Source organism: Columba livia, chromosome 17, assembly GCF_036013475.1.
Source record: "Columba livia isolate bColLiv1 breed racing homer chromosome 17, bColLiv1.pat.W.v2, whole genome shotgun sequence".
Taxonomy (NCBI): Eukaryota; Metazoa; Chordata; class Aves; order Columbiformes; family Columbidae; genus Columba; species Columba livia.
The window spans coordinates 1,989,183-2,008,179 of NC_088618.1; the positions used below are offsets into that span (position 1 = coordinate 1,989,183).

The 18,997-nt window shown below is 39.7% G+C and overlaps 1 protein-coding gene across 31 annotated transcripts in view; it reads left to right on the top strand.

Annotated features, from left to right (window-relative positions):
• The window catches only part of RIMBP2 (RIMS binding protein 2), a 114,947-nt gene that overhangs the window by 62,511 nt on the left and 33,439 nt on the right, over positions 1 to 18,997 (top strand). For 17 of the 31 annotated variants that reach the window (XM_065032785.1, XM_065032791.1, XM_065032772.1 and 14 more), the window contains 5 exons: positions 5,144 to 5,266; positions 8,690 to 8,794; positions 11,358 to 11,408; positions 12,651 to 12,671; positions 15,287 to 15,491. In XM_065032785.1, coding sequence (XP_064888857.1) covers positions 5,144 to 5,266; positions 8,690 to 8,794; positions 11,358 to 11,408; positions 12,651 to 12,671; positions 15,287 to 15,491 — 505 coding nt within the window. The remainder of the gene's footprint in view (positions 1 to 5,143; positions 5,267 to 8,689; positions 8,795 to 11,357; positions 11,409 to 12,650; positions 12,672 to 15,286; positions 15,492 to 18,997) is intronic. The other 14 variants (XM_065032768.1, XM_065032770.1, XM_065032787.1 and 11 more) reach the window with 1 other exon arrangement.

The following is an 18,997-nucleotide window of genomic DNA, read 5'->3' on the forward strand; positions in this document are numbered from 1 at the left end:
AGTAGCATGGGAAGAGAGGTTGATGTGCTGAACCCCACCACGTACGAATTCAGTGGAAGAAACATCACGAACCAGCCACTTTACAGGGCTGCATTCAGCTAAAAATAAAACTCCAATCTGGGATTTCTACAGGGCTTAAGTGAGTTGCTCGGCAACCTCATTCATATCAGAAGAGCTGTAACTCACCCCGGCTCTGATGAAAGCCCAGCCTTGGAGCTTGCGAACCAGCGGGAGCTGCTCACTGTGGTAGCCGCTCGCTGTGGTAGCTGCTCACTATGGTAGCTTCACAATGTGGTAGCTACTTGCTGTTGTAGCTGCTCACTATGGTCGCTGCTTGTGGTGGTAGCTGCTCGCTATGGTAGCTGCTTGCTGTGGTAGCTGCATGATGTGGTGGTAGCTACTCACTATGGTATCTGTTCACTGTGGAAGCAGCACACTAGTATCTGCTCACTATGGTAGCTGCTCACTGTGGTAGCTCCTCGCTGTGGTAGCTCCTCGCTGTGGTATCTGCTTGCTGTGGTAGCTGCATGCTGTTGTAGCTGCTCACTATGGTAGCTGCTCGCTATGATATCTGCTCACTGCAGTACCTGCACAATGTGGTATCTGCTTGCTATGACAACTGCTCACTGTGGAAGCTGCTCGCTGTGGTAGCTATTCGCTATGGTAGCTGCTCGCTGTTGTAGCTCCTCGCTATGGTAGCTGCTCACTGTGGTAGCGCTGCCATGCATGTGTCACCGAGTAGCCCACTGCTGCATTTCCAAACCAAAGCGGGTGTGATTAAGTCCCAGAGACAATGCAAATCACTAAAATTCAGAGATCTAGTCTGCGTTTGGTGTGTAGCCCCTGGTATCGAAGCAGACCTGAAACTTCCTGTGGCTGAGGAATTTAACTGGCTTTTGTATAAAAAGCCGGTGTAATAATACTTTATGATAGGAGGAAGCCACGTGTATCATAGGATCGCTTGATTTTATCCATCCATCTGTCTAGCATCTCTCCCTTTCCTAATGTTTCTCTGTTCTCTTTTTGGTGTTTACACATTGCCTTTACTCTTTGCTTCATGAGGGACATGAGGTCTTAGGCAGTTTTATATTCCAGCTGACACAGGAATCGCATGAAGCATTAATTCGGTGAAGGGTCAGTACGTTGGTGACACTAAACATATTAGACCTCTTTCTATCGGAAACTAAGCAACTATGAGGTTAGTAACACTTTATTAGAGGTGATGTTTGTATCTTGCTATAGTGAAGAGCTTGAGGTACATTGAAAAGCCTAGTAAAAGCAATTTGAAATACAAAGGTAAAATGCCAAACTTTGACACATTAGGCACTCAGTAATAAAATTGCCTTCTACTATTGCAGTGTCAGAATTTGTCATACTATAGGTGTTTGTTCTTCAAATATATTAAATACTGTGAAAGGCACCAGGCAACAATTCTGGATACCTGTCGACTAATTGACTGTCAGAGCCTTAGTAGGATTATGTACCCTCTCACTTTTAACAATACAAAAATACAGTGTCTTTGTGTTTTCCTTCTTGCATAACAGGTTTTCTGAGGGAATTACTTGGGCTTTTCTGTTTGGCGCTTTTGTTTTGTTTGGTTTGGTTTATGGTTTGTTTGTGTGGCTGTTGTTTGTTGGTTTTTATTATTTTTCATAGTTGTTGGTTTTATTTGGGTCTTGGGTTTTGTTTGGGTTGGTTGGTTGGTTTTTTTACCACACACAACGAGGTTGAGGGTAGATTGTACAGTTTAGGTCACATTTTCTATTCAGAAAGTGTAAACCATAACTTTGGATGTGGCGGCTGGAGCAGAATCGTAACGGAGTTTGGGCTCAGCCCCGAAGGGGAAAACCTGCCTGAAATGATTTATTCTTGTTCACCCTTGAGAGCTGGCCTGGAAAACAGACCAACTCCAGCCAAACAAAGGGAGGTGGGCACTGTCTCCGCATTCTGTTACAGAGCACGGGTAAAAATAATGCTCATTTTTGTACAATATAGTTGCTGAAATGCGACTCTAGAAAGGAGTCCGTATGAAGCTGGCTACCTTTAAGTCCACAAAATTAAGCTGAAATTGTCCATAACTTCCATGGTTTAGTTTAAAAGAAGCAATTTCTGGAGTGGAGAACTTGTGAGGAGATGTTGTATCCATAGGAGTGCTGTGACACGGGGCTCTCGCTGTCCTGCTCAGCTGTATATATATGGGCTAGTGGGTTTATGTAAGAATAGAATAGGCATTATACATTCAGAATTTATTTCCACTATACTGGAAATCATACCATTGTCATGGTGGTTTCAGAATAACGTTTTCTGCACAGCGTCATTTGTTTGAGAAGCTGGCAGGTCAGTGAGGTGAGTGGTGGGTTCTAAGGCTGAAGGAGCTTTTCACCAATGAAATAAACTGCTGGGTTTTGGTGTGCTGGTTGTCAAGAACCAGTTTCTGTTTAAGGGTTTGGGAAGTGCAGTATTCTGGCCTTCAGAACTGACTCAAGTGAGGGTGTAAGTGTGAATGGATGGGATGAAAAATAAATGGGTTGATGCATTGAACAGCGAAACGTCCCAGATCAAACTGCTCCCTGTTTCTGTTGTGAAATTAGAGCTGTTTATGATGGCATTCTATTTAGGTCAGCTGGTTTTGCCACTGGGAACACTGATGTTTTGATGTGCTCTGTGTGTAATTCAAGTTCATGTATATCCCATATGTTGTTAAACAGGCTGCTCGGAGAGAGCATTAAATTCACATTTAAGAACAAATGTTGTCTAAACAAAGAAAAAAGGGGCAAATGCTACAACTCGTCAAGCTTTATGCTACCTTGTGTGTTATATAAATGTGTATATCACAGCATTCTATGTGATGCACAATCTTCAGAGGCAAAAGTCATGTCAAGAACGCCCTTTAGAAATGTTAACGTTTATCAGTGTTGCTGGAAGTAACAAGAGGAATTATCAGCAGGTGGTTGCAGAGTTGGTTGTGTTCTTTCCAACCTGCAAGAAGGAAATCTACACAGAAGTTTGGAAGCTGATCTGCCTAAAGAGAAAGTAGAGAAATTACCAGAACCATCTCTCTATTCCTAAAGTTTATTTAATTTAGAAATGTGCTTGCAAATCGTAAATGAAAGATCCTGAGATGTGTAAAATATTTGCAGTCCTACCTGTCTCTAATTCGCCTTTTTCCGAAATGACATGACAGCCTGATAGGTCCCGTTTGTTCTGATGGCCCCTTCACCACCCATGGGGACAAACACCCCACAGAAAAGTGCTGTGCTCACTTGCTCCCTAAAATTATTCAGACTATAATGACTAATAAGTTTTAGAAAATCCTTTACGAAGGTGGTCAGTTGGCATCAGTTGGTTTAGAGACCGGGAAAACTGAAGTTTGAGGAAAATGACCTTTTCTTGAAGCTTGTTCAAAATATTGTACTTCATTCAGCCACAGTAAATTAGCCGAGAATCACAGACAATATCAGTTGCGTTGTTGACGGTGAAACCTCATTGCTTCCTTTTTCCACTTCATTATTCCTCAACAATACACATTGAATGATCTGAACAATGAAATACAATATAAAGGATGCAGGAAGTTAATAGATTCTGAAAATCCATTGTTTAATAGTTTCCTCAGTTATAAAGAAATGGAGGAAAAGGAGAAGAAAAATCTGTGCACAGAAAAAAAAATCCTGAGGTTGACAATAATTGCATCAGTTCTTGTGGAAAACATGATTTGTTCCATTTTCCTCTTTCTTTTTTCTAGTCCGTTGCACTCCAAAGCGCCCTCTTACAAAGATGATACAAGGGCTGGCTCTGACCATTTAGATTGTTTGGTCCACGGCAAAATTTGCAAGTTAACAAACTGGAGCCAGAAGGCAAATAGAAAGGCTTCCAAAACATCGCTTTAGAAACCGTCCAGGAGATACCCATGGCAGATTGTGCCATTTGCTCTCCTTTTCTAAACCAAAACAAACCAAACCCAACAAAACAAATAAACACACACACTAAACTCCAAACCAAACCTGACACGTCTTTAACTGGAGTCGGAAGGAAACGTGAGCTGCACCGCAATGAAAGCCTGTTCCTTGTCCCACCCTTTGTCCTGCTTTGCTTCTCCTGCCAGTGTTTGTGCTTCTGCACCGGGTTCAGTTAACGAAGGAAAACAGATCCTTCTTGGAACACTGTTCACTAAAAATACAATGGCTCTTTCTTGGCTTTCCTGCCTTCCACCAGCATTGAAGAGAAGAGGAAATAGAATGTGAACATTTGGTATTTTTTTACCCAGCTGATTATTGCTGGTGGGTTTTCATTCTCAATGTAAAAATTGCAGTTCCCAATATGATCCAAGCTGTGATAATCCTATTGTTATATATCAATACAGGACATAAAGTCATGATATAATCAGGGATAAGAAATCCAATTTTCAACTGATGTGAACTGATGAAGGAACTTTTCCATGGCAGGATAAAGCGGTGTAATGTTATCTTTTCTTATTTTCTATGTGTGTTTATGAAGTTGCTGTTGTTGATGATTCACGTTGTATAAAAAGAGTTAGTCATACTGAAATGGTTAAGCTAGCACCAAGTCAATTAAATCAGAAAACGAATCCTACTTGGTGAGCATCTTATCCTCCAAAAGCCTTCTGTATGCAAATATTTTAAGAGAAAGGATTTTGTGGCAGAACACCACCTATTTTGGATTGTAGAGACACTGATTTCAAATGTTAGCAAGTCAATTTACACCAAAGAATAGTTCAGAAAAGTCTACATGTGAGTTATATTTCTGTATATATGTTAGGTCTGTCTATTTATATAGAACTCTCACTTCTGATGCTTCTGAGATCCAGAGAAATCAGGAATTGTTTGATTGTCATTTATTTTATGTGTTATAGTATATTTATTTAAATTTGCACAACTTATGCATTAACTACAATTTAGTTGCCAGAGTGTAGTCCTTGTCAAAAGAAAATGTGTTTCTTGCATACACGGAAAAGAGACGCACACAATTTCCTCAATAAACATTCCCTTCCGTTTTTTTATGCTGCTCTCCTATTGTTTGAACTTTTCTGCCTTTCCATTTTAACATGCAGCAATGTTTGTGTCAGATACAGTTTTCCCTTCATTAACCAGCTGTTTGATCAATAACCACATTTTCTTTTTTCTAGGTAAAATCAGACTATGTCCATCTTAGAGAGACCCTTCTCAGAGTGACCAAAGAACGAGATTTGGCTCTAAAGGGAAAACACCAGCTCCAAGCCAAGCTGGAGAACCTAGAGCAGGTCCTAAAGGTCTGTATAATGCTGTAAGGTCCAACAATCCGGTACTCCTATTGCTTGTTTAACATTCCTGATGTTCATTCAGTGAGTCACAGAAGCATAAGAGTATTGTGGTCTAGAAGACTGAAAGCCCCGGTTAGTTTATGATAAAACATATGGAATACAAATCTCCTTTTTGGCACTAACCATGTCCAAGCATAATGCAGTTAGTTGTGTATTTCACGTGTGTCCTCATATGCTCGGGAAATTAGTAGTTTGAAAAAGTGGTTTGCAGCTTTCCAGCCACTGGAAAGTTTTGAGAAATATTTAGCCCAGTTTCCTTCTCAAAAGAGAAATTCAGGATGTATCAACAAATCAGAAGAGGGAAGATGAAGAACTGCTGAACGAGCTCACTTCTCCGAATCTTCCCAGTGCCCCTCCCATAGAACAGTCCTGATTTTCTGATGTGTTCAGGCAGCTTTCCCCATTCATTCTGCTGTAACGGTGCCCACCCATCTGCAGGCACAGATGACAAGTCCTTTGATAACAGTACTTGGGTGAGAAATAAATTTGCAGCCATTCAGCCTCATGTATGAGTTTTGTCTCATAAACAAGACTTCAGCACTTGAAAGCCATTTGAGTTTGTTCTGGCACTAACCAATGGCATATTTTAGAACAGTAAAAGTCACTGCTATAGGAACGAATGGGTTTCTTTTGTTGGCAGCTGTCAGTAACACTGTGCACCCACTGACATGGATGAAGCTATTATAGGATGGGCTGTTAACTATCAGACCCCGCTGCTGCCCATGAGGAAGCCAGAAAAACAAGGACTGTTTGAGCAGGTCCCCTAAGTGCTGTTTCAAAACCAGTTTATACTATACAGCTGTCTGGCTCTACAGTTTGGAAGAAAACTGAGATATGCACCATATCCCCAGATCATTCTCTGCTGTGTAGCAGGATGCTTGCCTTGAATCTGAAAGGCACATGAAAAGTTTCCTTCCTCACACTTTCTTTGAAGGATAGAGCATTATTTGCCAAATGTTTTGAAATATGAAGTCCTTACTGTACTTTTTCCTGTGCTCGTTTAGATGTGGATTTGCTTTCTGCTGTTAGAGTAACGTTATTAGAATCTCTAAGAAAGGGTGTGAACAGGGAAGTGCAAATTTACACGCATAGAAAGTTGTAGCCTGCCTCCCAGTAAGGCCAGTGACAGCATGGACAACTGGATCGTCACCACAAACAGTGACAATGTCAGTCCTGACGGAAGATGCAGAAGGATGTGACAGCTCAGGGCTGTGTCCCCGTGTCCCAGTGATCTCTGCCGTCCACTCCCACTCCCCAGCTGCTCCCTCGGGCTTGGAACACGAACCGGCAGCAGCTGATGTGCAGATCGGGAGCGCAAACCAGATTTGCAGGCAAAAACAATTTGTGAGCAGAGGGGGAGGGGAGGAATTTCTTCTGGTTTGGGGGAGATTTAATTGCTGTGCTTGGGGAGGGACAGATGCTGGGGTGAAGAGATCCTTGCTGCTTTAAATACTAAGTAGATCATGACAATACTAAAATGACTGAGAGATACTTTGAGGTTAACACAGATGAACAAATGGTCTTTTCTGACCCTAAAATCTGTGAACTGTAGCTCATTAAATGTGTATTTTAGGAAACAGAGAAATGAAAAGCTGGGGAGAATCACAGATCAAGTATCACAATCTGTTTCCTCATCACAATTTATAGATTCACTCCATGGTCACGGTACTGATTATTCATTGATCTCTGCAAAGGACTAGAAATGCCCTGTAGTAGCTTTTGTAAAAGTAGCAGGAATGTAACAATATCAAAATCTGCTGTACCAAATCTGGTTCTAAATCTTGAGAGAGTGAAGTGAGACCTTTGTTTCTGATAATAACAGGTTTTAACTGAAAGTGTGAGTATGACATTGATTGCCTCACAGCTTCTTGAATATAAGAAATGTGCTGATGCTCCATCAGTGTCAAGTTTTACGTAAGACTCGATGGAAGCTGCTGAGCTCAGTAAACCTAGCGTCGTGCTAATTTAGATCACCAGTAATACCAGTTCACAAAATAGGTTATATTTGTTCAGATGAGATGACAATTGGAACCGTTACTTTTGGTCATTATTAAATAACAAGAACAGATATAACCCACGAACAGCTCCATTTAACTTTTGTACAATATGCAGTTTGGAAATGTTTACAGTCAAAACACTGAATTCTCACAAAACTCCTGGAAAACAAGCCGTAGTTGAGAATAAAAACTGGTGAACTGGGAAAATCTTTGATTTTGTTGTTGTTGCTGTTGTTTTTAATCAACACATCAAATGAGAGGAAATAAATGCCAAGCAGAGGCCAGCTGGAGGTTGGGGATGTTTCTGCTTCCTTCGCAGACACACGCAGAGTGAGAGGAGTCAGGGCAGCCCCTCTGTGCTGTCCCTCTTGGTTCTGATTAACATTTAGCAGGGAATAACAGCTCATTAAAGGTTAGCAATATGCTCGATGACGTTTTCTCTTCTACACAATAAGAGATTTTTTGGGGCTGTTCTTGTCAATTTTAGCCATGCATTTGTGTTTCCAAGCGTTGATTCCTAATAGGTTTTTGTGTAATAACTCATGGTGCTGCAGATAAGACATTGTGCCTCTGCTCTGAGAGTATTATGGGAATTATATGTAATTTAGAAAATATCTTTAATACCAGTTTCACCACAGAAGAGATCAGAATCTATAAAGAGATCTTTCTTAACTCCCGTTTATTAACAGGGTGTTTGGAAGTTATAATGACATTGGGAGAATAATACCAACCTGTAATGAAAAAGATTTTTATCTGCAAAGGGTATCTTGACATTGTTCAGCTTGTGCTCTTCCCAAGAACCTTTCTGATATTGTTTTGAATTATTAGTAGCAACAGAACTTTAAAAGTTGGTTTTGAGTTGGCATAGTCGCTTTCGTGCAAATCCACCTGTGTTTGTTTTGCTCTGTGTAATTTGCTGTAAATAAGAGGCAGAGGTTAGCAAAGACAAGCTCTTTCTTTTGGGTCATCATTTGCAAAACAAATGACAAAACTGTGTCCTAGATAAAGAGGCATTTAGGGAATTGTCAAGCTAATTTTTTTCCAGGCTTTTAATGTTTTAGCACAATGTCTAAATGTGTGCCTGATGGATAACACGGGTGCTGCTCACTTTTGCATGGCAGAGGCCACATTGCTGGCAATGACAGAGTCATATATCCTAGAAGAGATTGCTGTCAAAACGCCTGAGTTCAGCGTTGGCAATATGCCTCTGAGTACTGACCGAATTAAAACCCTCTCCAGTTCCCCGCTTGCCTGTCAGTGCTACCAGAGAACTTTGACGCTGAGATGAACATCTGTGTGCCCGGAACGGCAGCATTTGGCTGCAGGTAGGAGATGTCAGAGCCTCCTGACTGGTTTTCTGCTTCCTTTGACCCAGCATATGCGAGAGGCTGCTGAACGGCGGCAACAGCTGGAGTTGGAGCATGAGCAAGCCTTGGCTGTTCTCAACGCCAAACAGCAGGAAATCGAGCTCCTGCAGAAGGTGAGCGGGGAAAGGGCAAGTGGGGGGAAACGGGAGATTGCAGTGACCGGGCACAGGGCACGGAACGGAGCTCCTGCTCTGGACGAGCTTAAACCACCACTGGTTCCTGTTCTGCATGGTTGCCCATGCAGGCGTAACAAGGGGATTGTTACTGCTGGATTTACAGGATTGAATGAATTGATCTATATTGTGCCAGTGAAGACTAAACTGACCAATATATATAAGCTCTTGTATTTCCCAATAGGGAGAGAAGTGATACAGGTACGTGCATTTCCTTTGTATTTCCATTGCTTCCCTCTGTGTTGTGCTCAGCTATATTTCAGCATTCATTAAATATCAGGAAGGAAACTGGTCCTAATTTCATGATAATCAAAATGTGGAGAATCCACCGTTTCCTTGTCAGTTTGCTGGATGAGTTCATCATCCTCACTGACACACTCATGTCTTGTTAGGATTTCTTTGCCCTCCTCTTCCAGACACTGGCGATCCTTACAGCCTTTCTCCACTAAATTACATTCAAGTCCTTGTCAAGGTACTTACACATCACAGCTGATCTTCTTTTTCATCAACTAAACAGCTATTTAAGTACCTCATTTCCAAGTTCATTCTCTAATTCACAGATCAGTTTAAAACTTGTGTTTTTTCACACTGCAACTTCTTAATATCCATTAGAATATCAAAAATATGGTACTGAGTTTGAGTCTTTCCAAAGTCACATAAAGCTGCAATTGTCTCAATGCTAATGTTGATTTTTCCAATTGCTTGACTAGATCAAAGCACAGAAATAATAATGCTAATGATAATTTGGTAGAAAATTGGCATGGAGAGACCCTCTCAGCAGAATAAAAAGACGTATCTAAACATAGTTTGTTTGAAATAGAAAGCTGCACTTGACCAACTGAAATATTTCAGTTAATTTTCTTTTAGCCTTTTGCTATTAGTCTATTTAGGCATATTTCAAAATGCAGTTTCTAGTTATTTGCAGCTGGACTTTAATTTCTTGGCATATCTTGTTACTGTTGTAAAGTTGCTGATGAACCAGAGAAATGTGCGAATTCCTGTTAGTCTGATGCATTTGCTATCACTTTCTGCTCTTATAAATAAAAGTTCATTGTGTTTTTAATATATGTGCAGACTGATCAGATTTTCAGCCTAAAGAAAAGACTATAATATTGATCATCAAGGGTTTGTGTTGATGGAGAATCAGATGGTCTTTTTCTACAAGAAAGCCGTAATACAGGGTAGTTCGATGTAAAAAAGAGATAGCTATTGATGCAGGTTTTCCAGTCGTTTATCAAGAACTCATATTCTGGGTAGATTTTATTAAACTTGTGATGATGGATAACACAAGGCTTTCTATTACCTGTCATTGCATCTTTGCTAATGCTCATTGAACCAATATTTTATCAGGTGCTAGTGATAAGACTTATCACTGTAGTACACGAAGAAATGCAATCATGCTTTCAGGACCAAAGCAAGGCTTTGCTTTCATGCATGACAGTGAAGTATAGTTTGGGTCTATATTTTTCATTGTGACTTTGTGCGCTGGCCCCTCTTCCACTGAAACCAGTAACGGAGCAGGGTAGCCCTCATAGATGAGGAAAATGAGGTTAAGGTGTGAGTGTCCATCATGGGACAATCTTGCCCATTGAATTAGCAGGTCTGTGGGGTGTTGTCCTCTGCTGAACTGGAGGGTTTAAGACTTTTCTCTGAGTAAAGTGCAGAATGTGGTCTCTGGGTTACCATAAGGAGCCAAGAGGCAAAGTTAGTGCATCACAGACTACCAGCCTGATACAAGGTTAATAAAGAGTTTTGCTTATCTTGGGAAAGCTTCAATAAAGAGTAGAGTGAAAACTTAAACAGAAATAAGCGAGGACAGCACAAAGTTACTGAGTCCTATTTTTATTTGTTGCTAAGATTTAGGCTTTTCCTGATCAAAATTTGATAACTGAATTTCTGAGCTACATAAAATACACTTTTCTGCTCTTATCAATTCCCTCTTTTCTTCTTTGACCCAGTTGATTGGACCCTAAATTTTGCACCTCTGTTTACAGACAACCTTTCTTGTGGTTGCCTTGAAATGGCTTGTGAGCTACTTAGATGATAAATACTGTTGCTGCATGTAAAGAATAAGCCTAAGTTTGGTGGTGCTTTCTCCTACCTGGTATGGAAGGTTTCTACACTATGAATCTCCTGCAATGTAGAATAACAAGCTCATTTTTCAGTTTTAATTTAGAGGGTTTCAGAAATACTTCTGGTGTGTTCTCAAAGTGTGTTGAGCACGTTCCTCTTGGTCCAACAAAACACGGATGCTATTAAGCTTCACTGAGATTCAGTCTGCAAAAAATAAGTAGTTATTTCAGTGGCTTGGAACCAAAGCTCTGTAGTTATATTGATGGAGCCATCCCTTCAAGACTGTAATTGGCTTTGGATTTGAGTAAACAATATGCTACTTTATGTAGTTAGAGCAAATCATATGTGGCACGACTGACTGATTTTTTCCTTTTTCTGTTTTTGTTTTTCTGTTTTCCTTCCCCTGCCTCCTTTTCTTGCTTAAAACAAGGCTCAGGTTGAAGCTAAGAAGGAACATGAAGGAGCAGTTCAATTGCTAGAGGTAAGAAGGGATTCTTTGTGTTACCTTTGCTTGTGGAGGTTCCATTATGAATGTGATAACTTTACCATAGCATCACTTTTAAAAGTTTCAGGTAATATGTAGGCAAATAAGGATGTTTTTCTCTTCTAATATCATTTCATTCTTTAAAGATTATAATTCTGTTAGGGATCATTATGTTGAGCTGCTGGAAGTGATGTGTGGAACTCAGTGTCTCTTTGTATAGAATGGAAATTTTGGTACCATTTTTTGTAAAATACCATCTGATATCTGAAAGTGTTTCTGGGATTCTGTGATTTCTATAATTAATCCAAACCGCTTGAACTGTTTGCAGTATGTAATGCACAACAAATAGCATACTAACTGCATCCAGATTTCCCTTTGTTCTTTTTGCTCGTCATTTTTTTTTCATGCAAAATAGGTGTCCACTGATCACTACCAAACTAGTTTTCTTGTCTAAGGAAAAGGCATTAAATGGTTATTAAGTCTTAACAAACAGTACATGTCATAAAGAACATGCAATACCACAGACTGGTAACAGCAATGCTGACAACGCACTTAGAACTCTGTATATAGCAGAACACAATTTCTAGCCTTTTCCTTCCCACAGTGGTTCTTGTGTCTGTACCTACTGCTCATGCATCGATGGAAGGTGGTTTTTCTGGTGCATTGGTCATCTTCTAAACATTTGGTTTTATTGTTTATTTATACCTATAAAAGTTAATGTTTCCACAGAAAGTGTTTTACTCATATGCGTTCATTATCATCATATATATTATGCTTGTCTTGCCTTTAAGAATATAAGATTAAATTATTATTTAATGCCTGGTGGAAAGTAGATGATGCAGGAAAACGTAAGTGAAAATAAAGCAGGCAAGTGATTATTTACACCCCCTCAAGCTTATTAAAATGTCTATTTAGCTAATTTGTCTGCAACCTCTGATTTTGTAGAACCCCATCAATGTTTCCTAAGATTTTGCTTTTCATTGCCATGAGCTCATTATTTTTTAGCATTTTATTTAATCTGCCTTTTGCAATTTAAGACCAGCAGCGCTATTGATTTCTGAAACGTTCTATACCGTGGTTTGCGTTAATGCATGTTTTTACACGTGTTAGCTGTTCTAATATATTTTGCTTTGAAATGTAAAAAAAAAGTGTTCAACCCTGTTTTTCTTTCTTTGTTTATTTCCCATCTCTTCGTTTACTGTGTCTTGTTTGGAATTTATTGCTTTGCACTTCATCCAGAACACCTTGGACAGCATGCAGGTATTTTAGGGCATAAATTCTCCTTTCCTTGTCCTGAATCCTGCACTTTTCCTGTTAAAGCCGGACCTTGCATGGGATGTGTGCTAGAACCATTGTTATGCAGGCATGCTTGGCATTTATTGGCCTAACACCAAATCACCAAAATCAAGGTTTTTTTCCTATGAAAGAGTAATCATCAAATATGATGATATATGATTTAATGAGAGCTCAGATACTGGTTTTGAAGACGAATTTCTTACAAGCATGCCCAGTAAGGATGGTTTGGTAGTTCATTCTAGATCGTAGCTTTCTGACTGGATTTTGTCTGAATTCAGATAGGCATTTTTTTAACACAAAGATAATTTCATGTGGTATTTCCACCTGAGGCTGATTTGTTGAGCCAGGCACTGAAAGCCATTGATGCTACACAAATAATTAAACTAAGGAGCAGCATCTCTGTAACAGAATGTGTGAGCTCATTACTAGTCTGAATTCCAGCCTGTCCACATGGAAAGCTGCTCATCATCTTGTCTGTCTTGTGCTAGCAGTCTCTGTCTTGTAATGGATGAAGTCTACTTCATTTTCCATTTAAGAAGCTGTTCAGGTTTTAGAAATAATACGATGTATTCCATGAGTCACTTGGAAAGTCTCAAGTGAAACACGTTCTTGTCTGCAGTGGAGAAGGTCTTCCCATCCAACCACTGTTCTAGGTAGATCTGGTTTTAAGGAGTTATAGTAGACTTGGCACTTTGTGCCATCATTATTAGGACAGGCTGTGTGGGCAGAACCATGATATAGAATAAAAATTCAACACCTGCCCAAAACCAAGAAACAAAGACAGGGATGGGGATGCCTCCTGTTAGTACTATTGTGGATCTTACGGTAATTATTTCTTTGTATGGTACCAGCGTTGTGCTCACTTCTAACTCATAACCATGATTAAAATAAAGTAGTAAAGATATTTTTCTTCCAGGCTTTGTACTGTCATGAGAGAACAACATGAAAATGAAGACTCTAGATAATTGAAAGAAAGTCAAAAAAGGCATATTCTGATATGAAAATCAGTTTTGAATTAATAAATTATAACAATACATTAAATTTTTATTTTCAAAAATGTTTTTAAGGCAGCTGTAGCATCTTGTTGGGTTCTGGATGGTGACTTTTTATTTTCCATTTTATGCTAGAGTTTCCATAACCGCATGTGGAAAGGTCAGTACATGTTCTTAGAGAACTGAATAGCACATCCTTAAATGTTCCATTGGGAAGAGAGGATCCAAAAACCAGAGCACTTTACTACGTTGTTTGTTTAATGTTCTTTTAAAATTGTGAATAGACACCTTATTCCTGCAGTAAAGAATCAAAGACTCCCATTTTGGTTGCTCAAAGCCACGGTGAAAAGATAAAAGACAAAAAAACCCACAAAAATCAAAGCATTTACTGTTTGTGTAAAAAATCCCACAATGTTTCTGTATCTTATTGTTTTCTGTTTCATAATTAGTCAGATAGATACTGTAAGACTTATTTAGCAGAACTAAATTAATTTGTGTCTTATGAATAGAAAGAAATTATATCCTCAAAATTCAGTGTTGCTTTTGTTAACCAAAAAAAACCCAAAAGGAACAAACAGTAACATCTTCTCTAGTAGGAAATGTGGACGTTTGTGTTCTGAGAACTGTTTTGTTTTTCTGTGCTAAGATCTTTGTATAGGTGGTATGTAATATACACCATTTTCTTGAAATGTAATATGTGCAGTGTTTCTTACATGAACTGAGAACATTTTTCTCTTTTGAGAAAAAAGAAGCCTGTAGTACAGTTGAATGAATTTAATGGGTGTCCACTCCTCCTTTGTTAGTACAGTTGTTTAAATAGGCGTATTCTATAAAGGGGTTTTTAATGAAGGAAAGTGGTGTCTGTTCATCATAAAGCATCACATTAGGTTATAATGTACCAGCTTTTCATATAAGGAGCCTATTAGTACCTCTGAGCTACTTCTGCTTGCAGCGTTCGGATCACAGCACCTGGGACACGGGTGTCCCCTGCGTCTCAGCCTTTCTTTGGCCTCTTCCAGAGCACAGACCTGGAAATCTTGGCTGGTTGTCTGGGTTACTTTGGTGTGGTTTGGCAACTTGAGTGAGCAGCATTACTTTTGAAAGCGAATTAAGCCAGTAGATAGATCCACATTCTGCATGAAACTTGGTGGTGTTCTTTAATACACAAATACATTAATCTGACAATTCGGGAGGTTTCAACTTAATAGCCGAGGATGGGCAAACCCCAGAAATACACCTGAGTTTTAGAAAAAGATGGGAGAGTACACAAAAGTGACATTCAGATACTAGTAGAACTCAAAAATCCACAGGGTCTGTTTGCAGGAGTTGTTGGCGGTGACTTTTTTGCCAAAAAATGTGATGAGGAATTTCCACTTTGAAAGCCGGGAACGAGAAGGAGCACTCACTGCAATATTACAGGGCTGCTAAAAAGTTTAGTTCTGAATACGGGTGAGAATTTCGGGGGAGAAGAGTGTGACTGTTTGTCCTAAATAGTTTGCCTGTCCTGGCTTCCTGGTACTCAGGAAAAATCTGAGAGTCGCAGCTCGCTCTGATCTCAGTCAAATGTCTGTGTTGTGTCTCGTGAAGGCCAAGGTCCGAGAGCTGGAGGAGAAATGCCGGACCCAGAGCGAACAGTTTAACCTCTTGTCCAGAGAGCTGGAGAAGTTCCGACAGCAGGCGGGGAAGATCGATCTCCTGAGCAGCAACTCGGTGGCATCCTCAGATATCTCTGGTTCTCCTGGTAAATCTCTGTCGCAGTTAATGAATGGAATAGCCACTTCTATAGGTAAAGGTAAGGACCAGCCTTTTATTTGTAGATATCTGTTCTGCCTTGTAAGTTTTAAGATGCACCTCGGTGACATCAATAGAGTTTGAATTTACAAATGGAGGAAAGAATTCACTCCTGTTCCTGCTTTGTGACTGATGTTAATTTCAGAGCATCTCTTAAGCCTTCGCTGAGGTTGTTCCAACTTCATTTGGGCACTGCTGTGAGCAGTTCTCTCTAATTGCTGTTGGGTGTACTGATGAGAAACCTGTGTTAAAATGATGCATTCCTTATGTAAATACCTACTTCTGTCAGAAGAAGAAAGTTGTTTTAAAACAAGTATAAAGAAGAACTGGAAAAATGAAAGTGTTTTGATGTTTTTCATTTCAACTTCTTAAGCTTCTGGGAGAATTCTGAGGCATAGGGCCTGGAAATCACAAATCATTTCCCCGTCATTACAGATGAGCAGTTATTTTCACAGAAGGGTGCTAAACTCAATGTAAATCAAGTCAAAGAGAACCAAGGTGACATCCTTCTTTCATTTCACTTCAGTAGCTTTGTATGCTTTGGGTTTTTGAACATAAAATTCAAGCTATTTGCAGTTTTGCCCACTGTGGTGTATATTAGTTTATACACCTTTCTGGAGCTGCAAGTCTTACCTAAGTAGATATTACAGTGCAATAAATCGAGAAATCAGAAGGCATTACCTGATAGCTGTAAGAATTTAGCAGTGGCTTCTTTAATATCCACAGGACTAGGTCTTCATGTATCTAAGGACAGGATTTTCAAAGCAACACTTGGTTTTAAAGGAAAGGTAATTAGCTATTGAAATGTCCCTGAAGCAACTGGTCAAGGTCCAGTCTGTATCTCTGCAATTGATCTAAATAGGTTCCAATCCTCAAATAAAAATCAACTAAAGTTGTTGAGATCCTCGGTCAAACTCTTCAAACTACCTTACATTTATTCTTCAAACACTAATGGAAACAGCTTTTGAAAAAACCTTCAAAACATAACAAACAGAAATCTTCCAAGAAATACTTGATGAAATCCACAGAAAACACAGGCAGGTTGGTACTGACGTAATTCAAAGGCCTTGCTCTGTAAACAGTTTCTCATAATCTAGTGATTTTTATGCCACTTGGAATTCAGGGTCTACGGCACTTGTGTACAAACATCAGAAATCCATGGACAATATTAATTCTCAGGATGAATGCACTGACAACAATAAAGTCATGTTTAAGCAAGTGGGCAGGATTTCTAATGATTGAAATCAACCATTTCACGATAATGACAGTAACGCCACAGCAAGTTCTTCAGACCAGAAGTGTAATTATTTTCATTATGTGTGTGGAAGAAAGAACAAGAGGGAACACAAGGACAGCTTTCAAAGCAAAGCAGATGACAGGAATGAGATCAGTTTGTGACCAGCTGCTTTGCCTTCATTGGTGATGGTTGAATGTGGCAGGAAATGAAATAAACCCAGAACAGATTAGGGTGTAAAAAGTTCACTCTAAACATATCAGGTATAGAAACCTTGCGATTTATTATTCATCAAAGGCTCATTTAAATGGGCTTTCTAGATAATTTAGGTAGTCCATGATGAATCAGCAGTTCCAATAAATAAAACTGAGAGTCTAGTCATTCTTCTTTAGCTCTTTCCTTGAAAGGGCATTCTTCAGACTCCTTAACAGATATTGGCCAGTCATGGGAAAATAAAGGCAATTTAGAGCCTGTATGGGTTTTACAACACTTTGTGGACAAAAAAGCATCTCATGACCTTTTAAAAAAGTCCACCGTACAGAATACACAGGAACTAACTCTTAATGTTGTACAATACAACTTGCCCAAAAATCTGTTCTTTCAAATTTATTGCAGTTGTGAGAATAGCTTGAAAATACAGTGATTTTTAAGCTGCTTTAAGAAATAGATCACATTGTGGTCCCAGATAGGATGAGTCCCACAGCCTGGGAAAGAGCCTTGGAGGATCAACTTGTGTTGTTTCACACACTTTTCCATAAAGAGGCAGGAATCGGTGGCAGCCAGTGCAGAATTGATTGAGGGAGGAGACGTTACATTGCATAAGTAGCCAAATGAATAAAGAAATGGACACTGCAGGTGGCAATAAGTCCAGTTAGGAAGAACAGATCCATTTTGCACGGCCAGATCTGGGGCAGAAGCTGTATTTCAGCATGCATTGGTGGGTGTGGGTCCAGGCTTTGTCTGCTGGAAGAGAGGCACCTGAGCAGGGACGGCTGTGTCTTGTATTCAGCACCATCTGCAGCCCCTTCATGTGATGCAATTACAACTACCACACAGTTTTCCCATTGAAGACTCCAGGTAAATGTTGTGCACCCCGTTTTACAAGTGGAGAAAAGACGACAGTTGAATATCTTCCAGCATCTTGATATTCCTGGAGTTCTTGTTCATATGTGTTCCTGTTGTTATCATCCTATATGTGCAAAGCAAGGGCTGTTTTGTCCAAGAATCTTCCTCCACATTTTGTGTGCAGTGCAACTAATTTACTAACAAAGCCTGAAAAATCCAGGAGGTATGAGACCAAACAGCAGTTTCCTTTGAATGAATAATCACAGTTGGACCAATTATTTATAGACTTGGCGCTGACGGGCTGATATGGCAAGCACATTAACAGCAAACAGAAGGAGCTAAATTGGCTAAAGGTTTCTGAACGGGGATGACTTTTCTATTATGTATGTGAGAAAGGTTCCAAGAATAAAAAACATGTCCTTTTCCAGCCTGGGGATTGCTGTGAGCAAGGCTGCTTGTAATTAATCTTTTGTATGATGACTTGTGTATTTCCCTGCTGTCAATGTGCTTAAGCTGTCCTGCTGTAAATTACAGTGATGCAGAGAAAATTAATCATGTTGGACTAAGGAGCACACCAGAAAAACCCTCTGATGATATGTTTTGGAGCTTATTCTCCTCTGCAATATGAGTAAAGAGGTTCCACTGATAATTCCTGGTGATGTGTGTCTGGGAAGCTTGTAATTCAGGAGCAGAACGTTTCTGTCCAGACTTCTGGCAGAACTGGGGAGGAAATGCTGAACCTGAACATATCCTGGGGTTTGAAAATCAGGGCAGAGGTTCATTATGTTAATGAGAGAGAAAGAAGAAGGCATTCTGCATATCTGATTGTGTCAGCAATGCTCTAGACTCTGCTTTGCTGTCACTTCTGCTGATGCTGCAAGTATAATTAGGATGTTGACAGTTCCCTGCTTGTTTTCCCGTGGTTTTGGGACTAAACTGACAGTAAAACGGAAAAAATGTAGAAGTATTTTATATTGCACTTTATTGGTCTCTCTTGCAACCTTGATGGAGTTGTTATTTTCACTCGTGTCCCCTCACCCTTAGGCCTGGTTTTGACTGGAGTCAATAGATGTGTGTTCAGCCTGGGGTGAGGCTGCCTGCGTGGGTCTTCCCAATGTGCAGTATAAACTCTCTTTTCCTTTTTCTTCTTAAGTGTTTTAAAAAAAAAAAAAAGCACAATAAAAATATTCAAAAAGCATTTCTGGAGA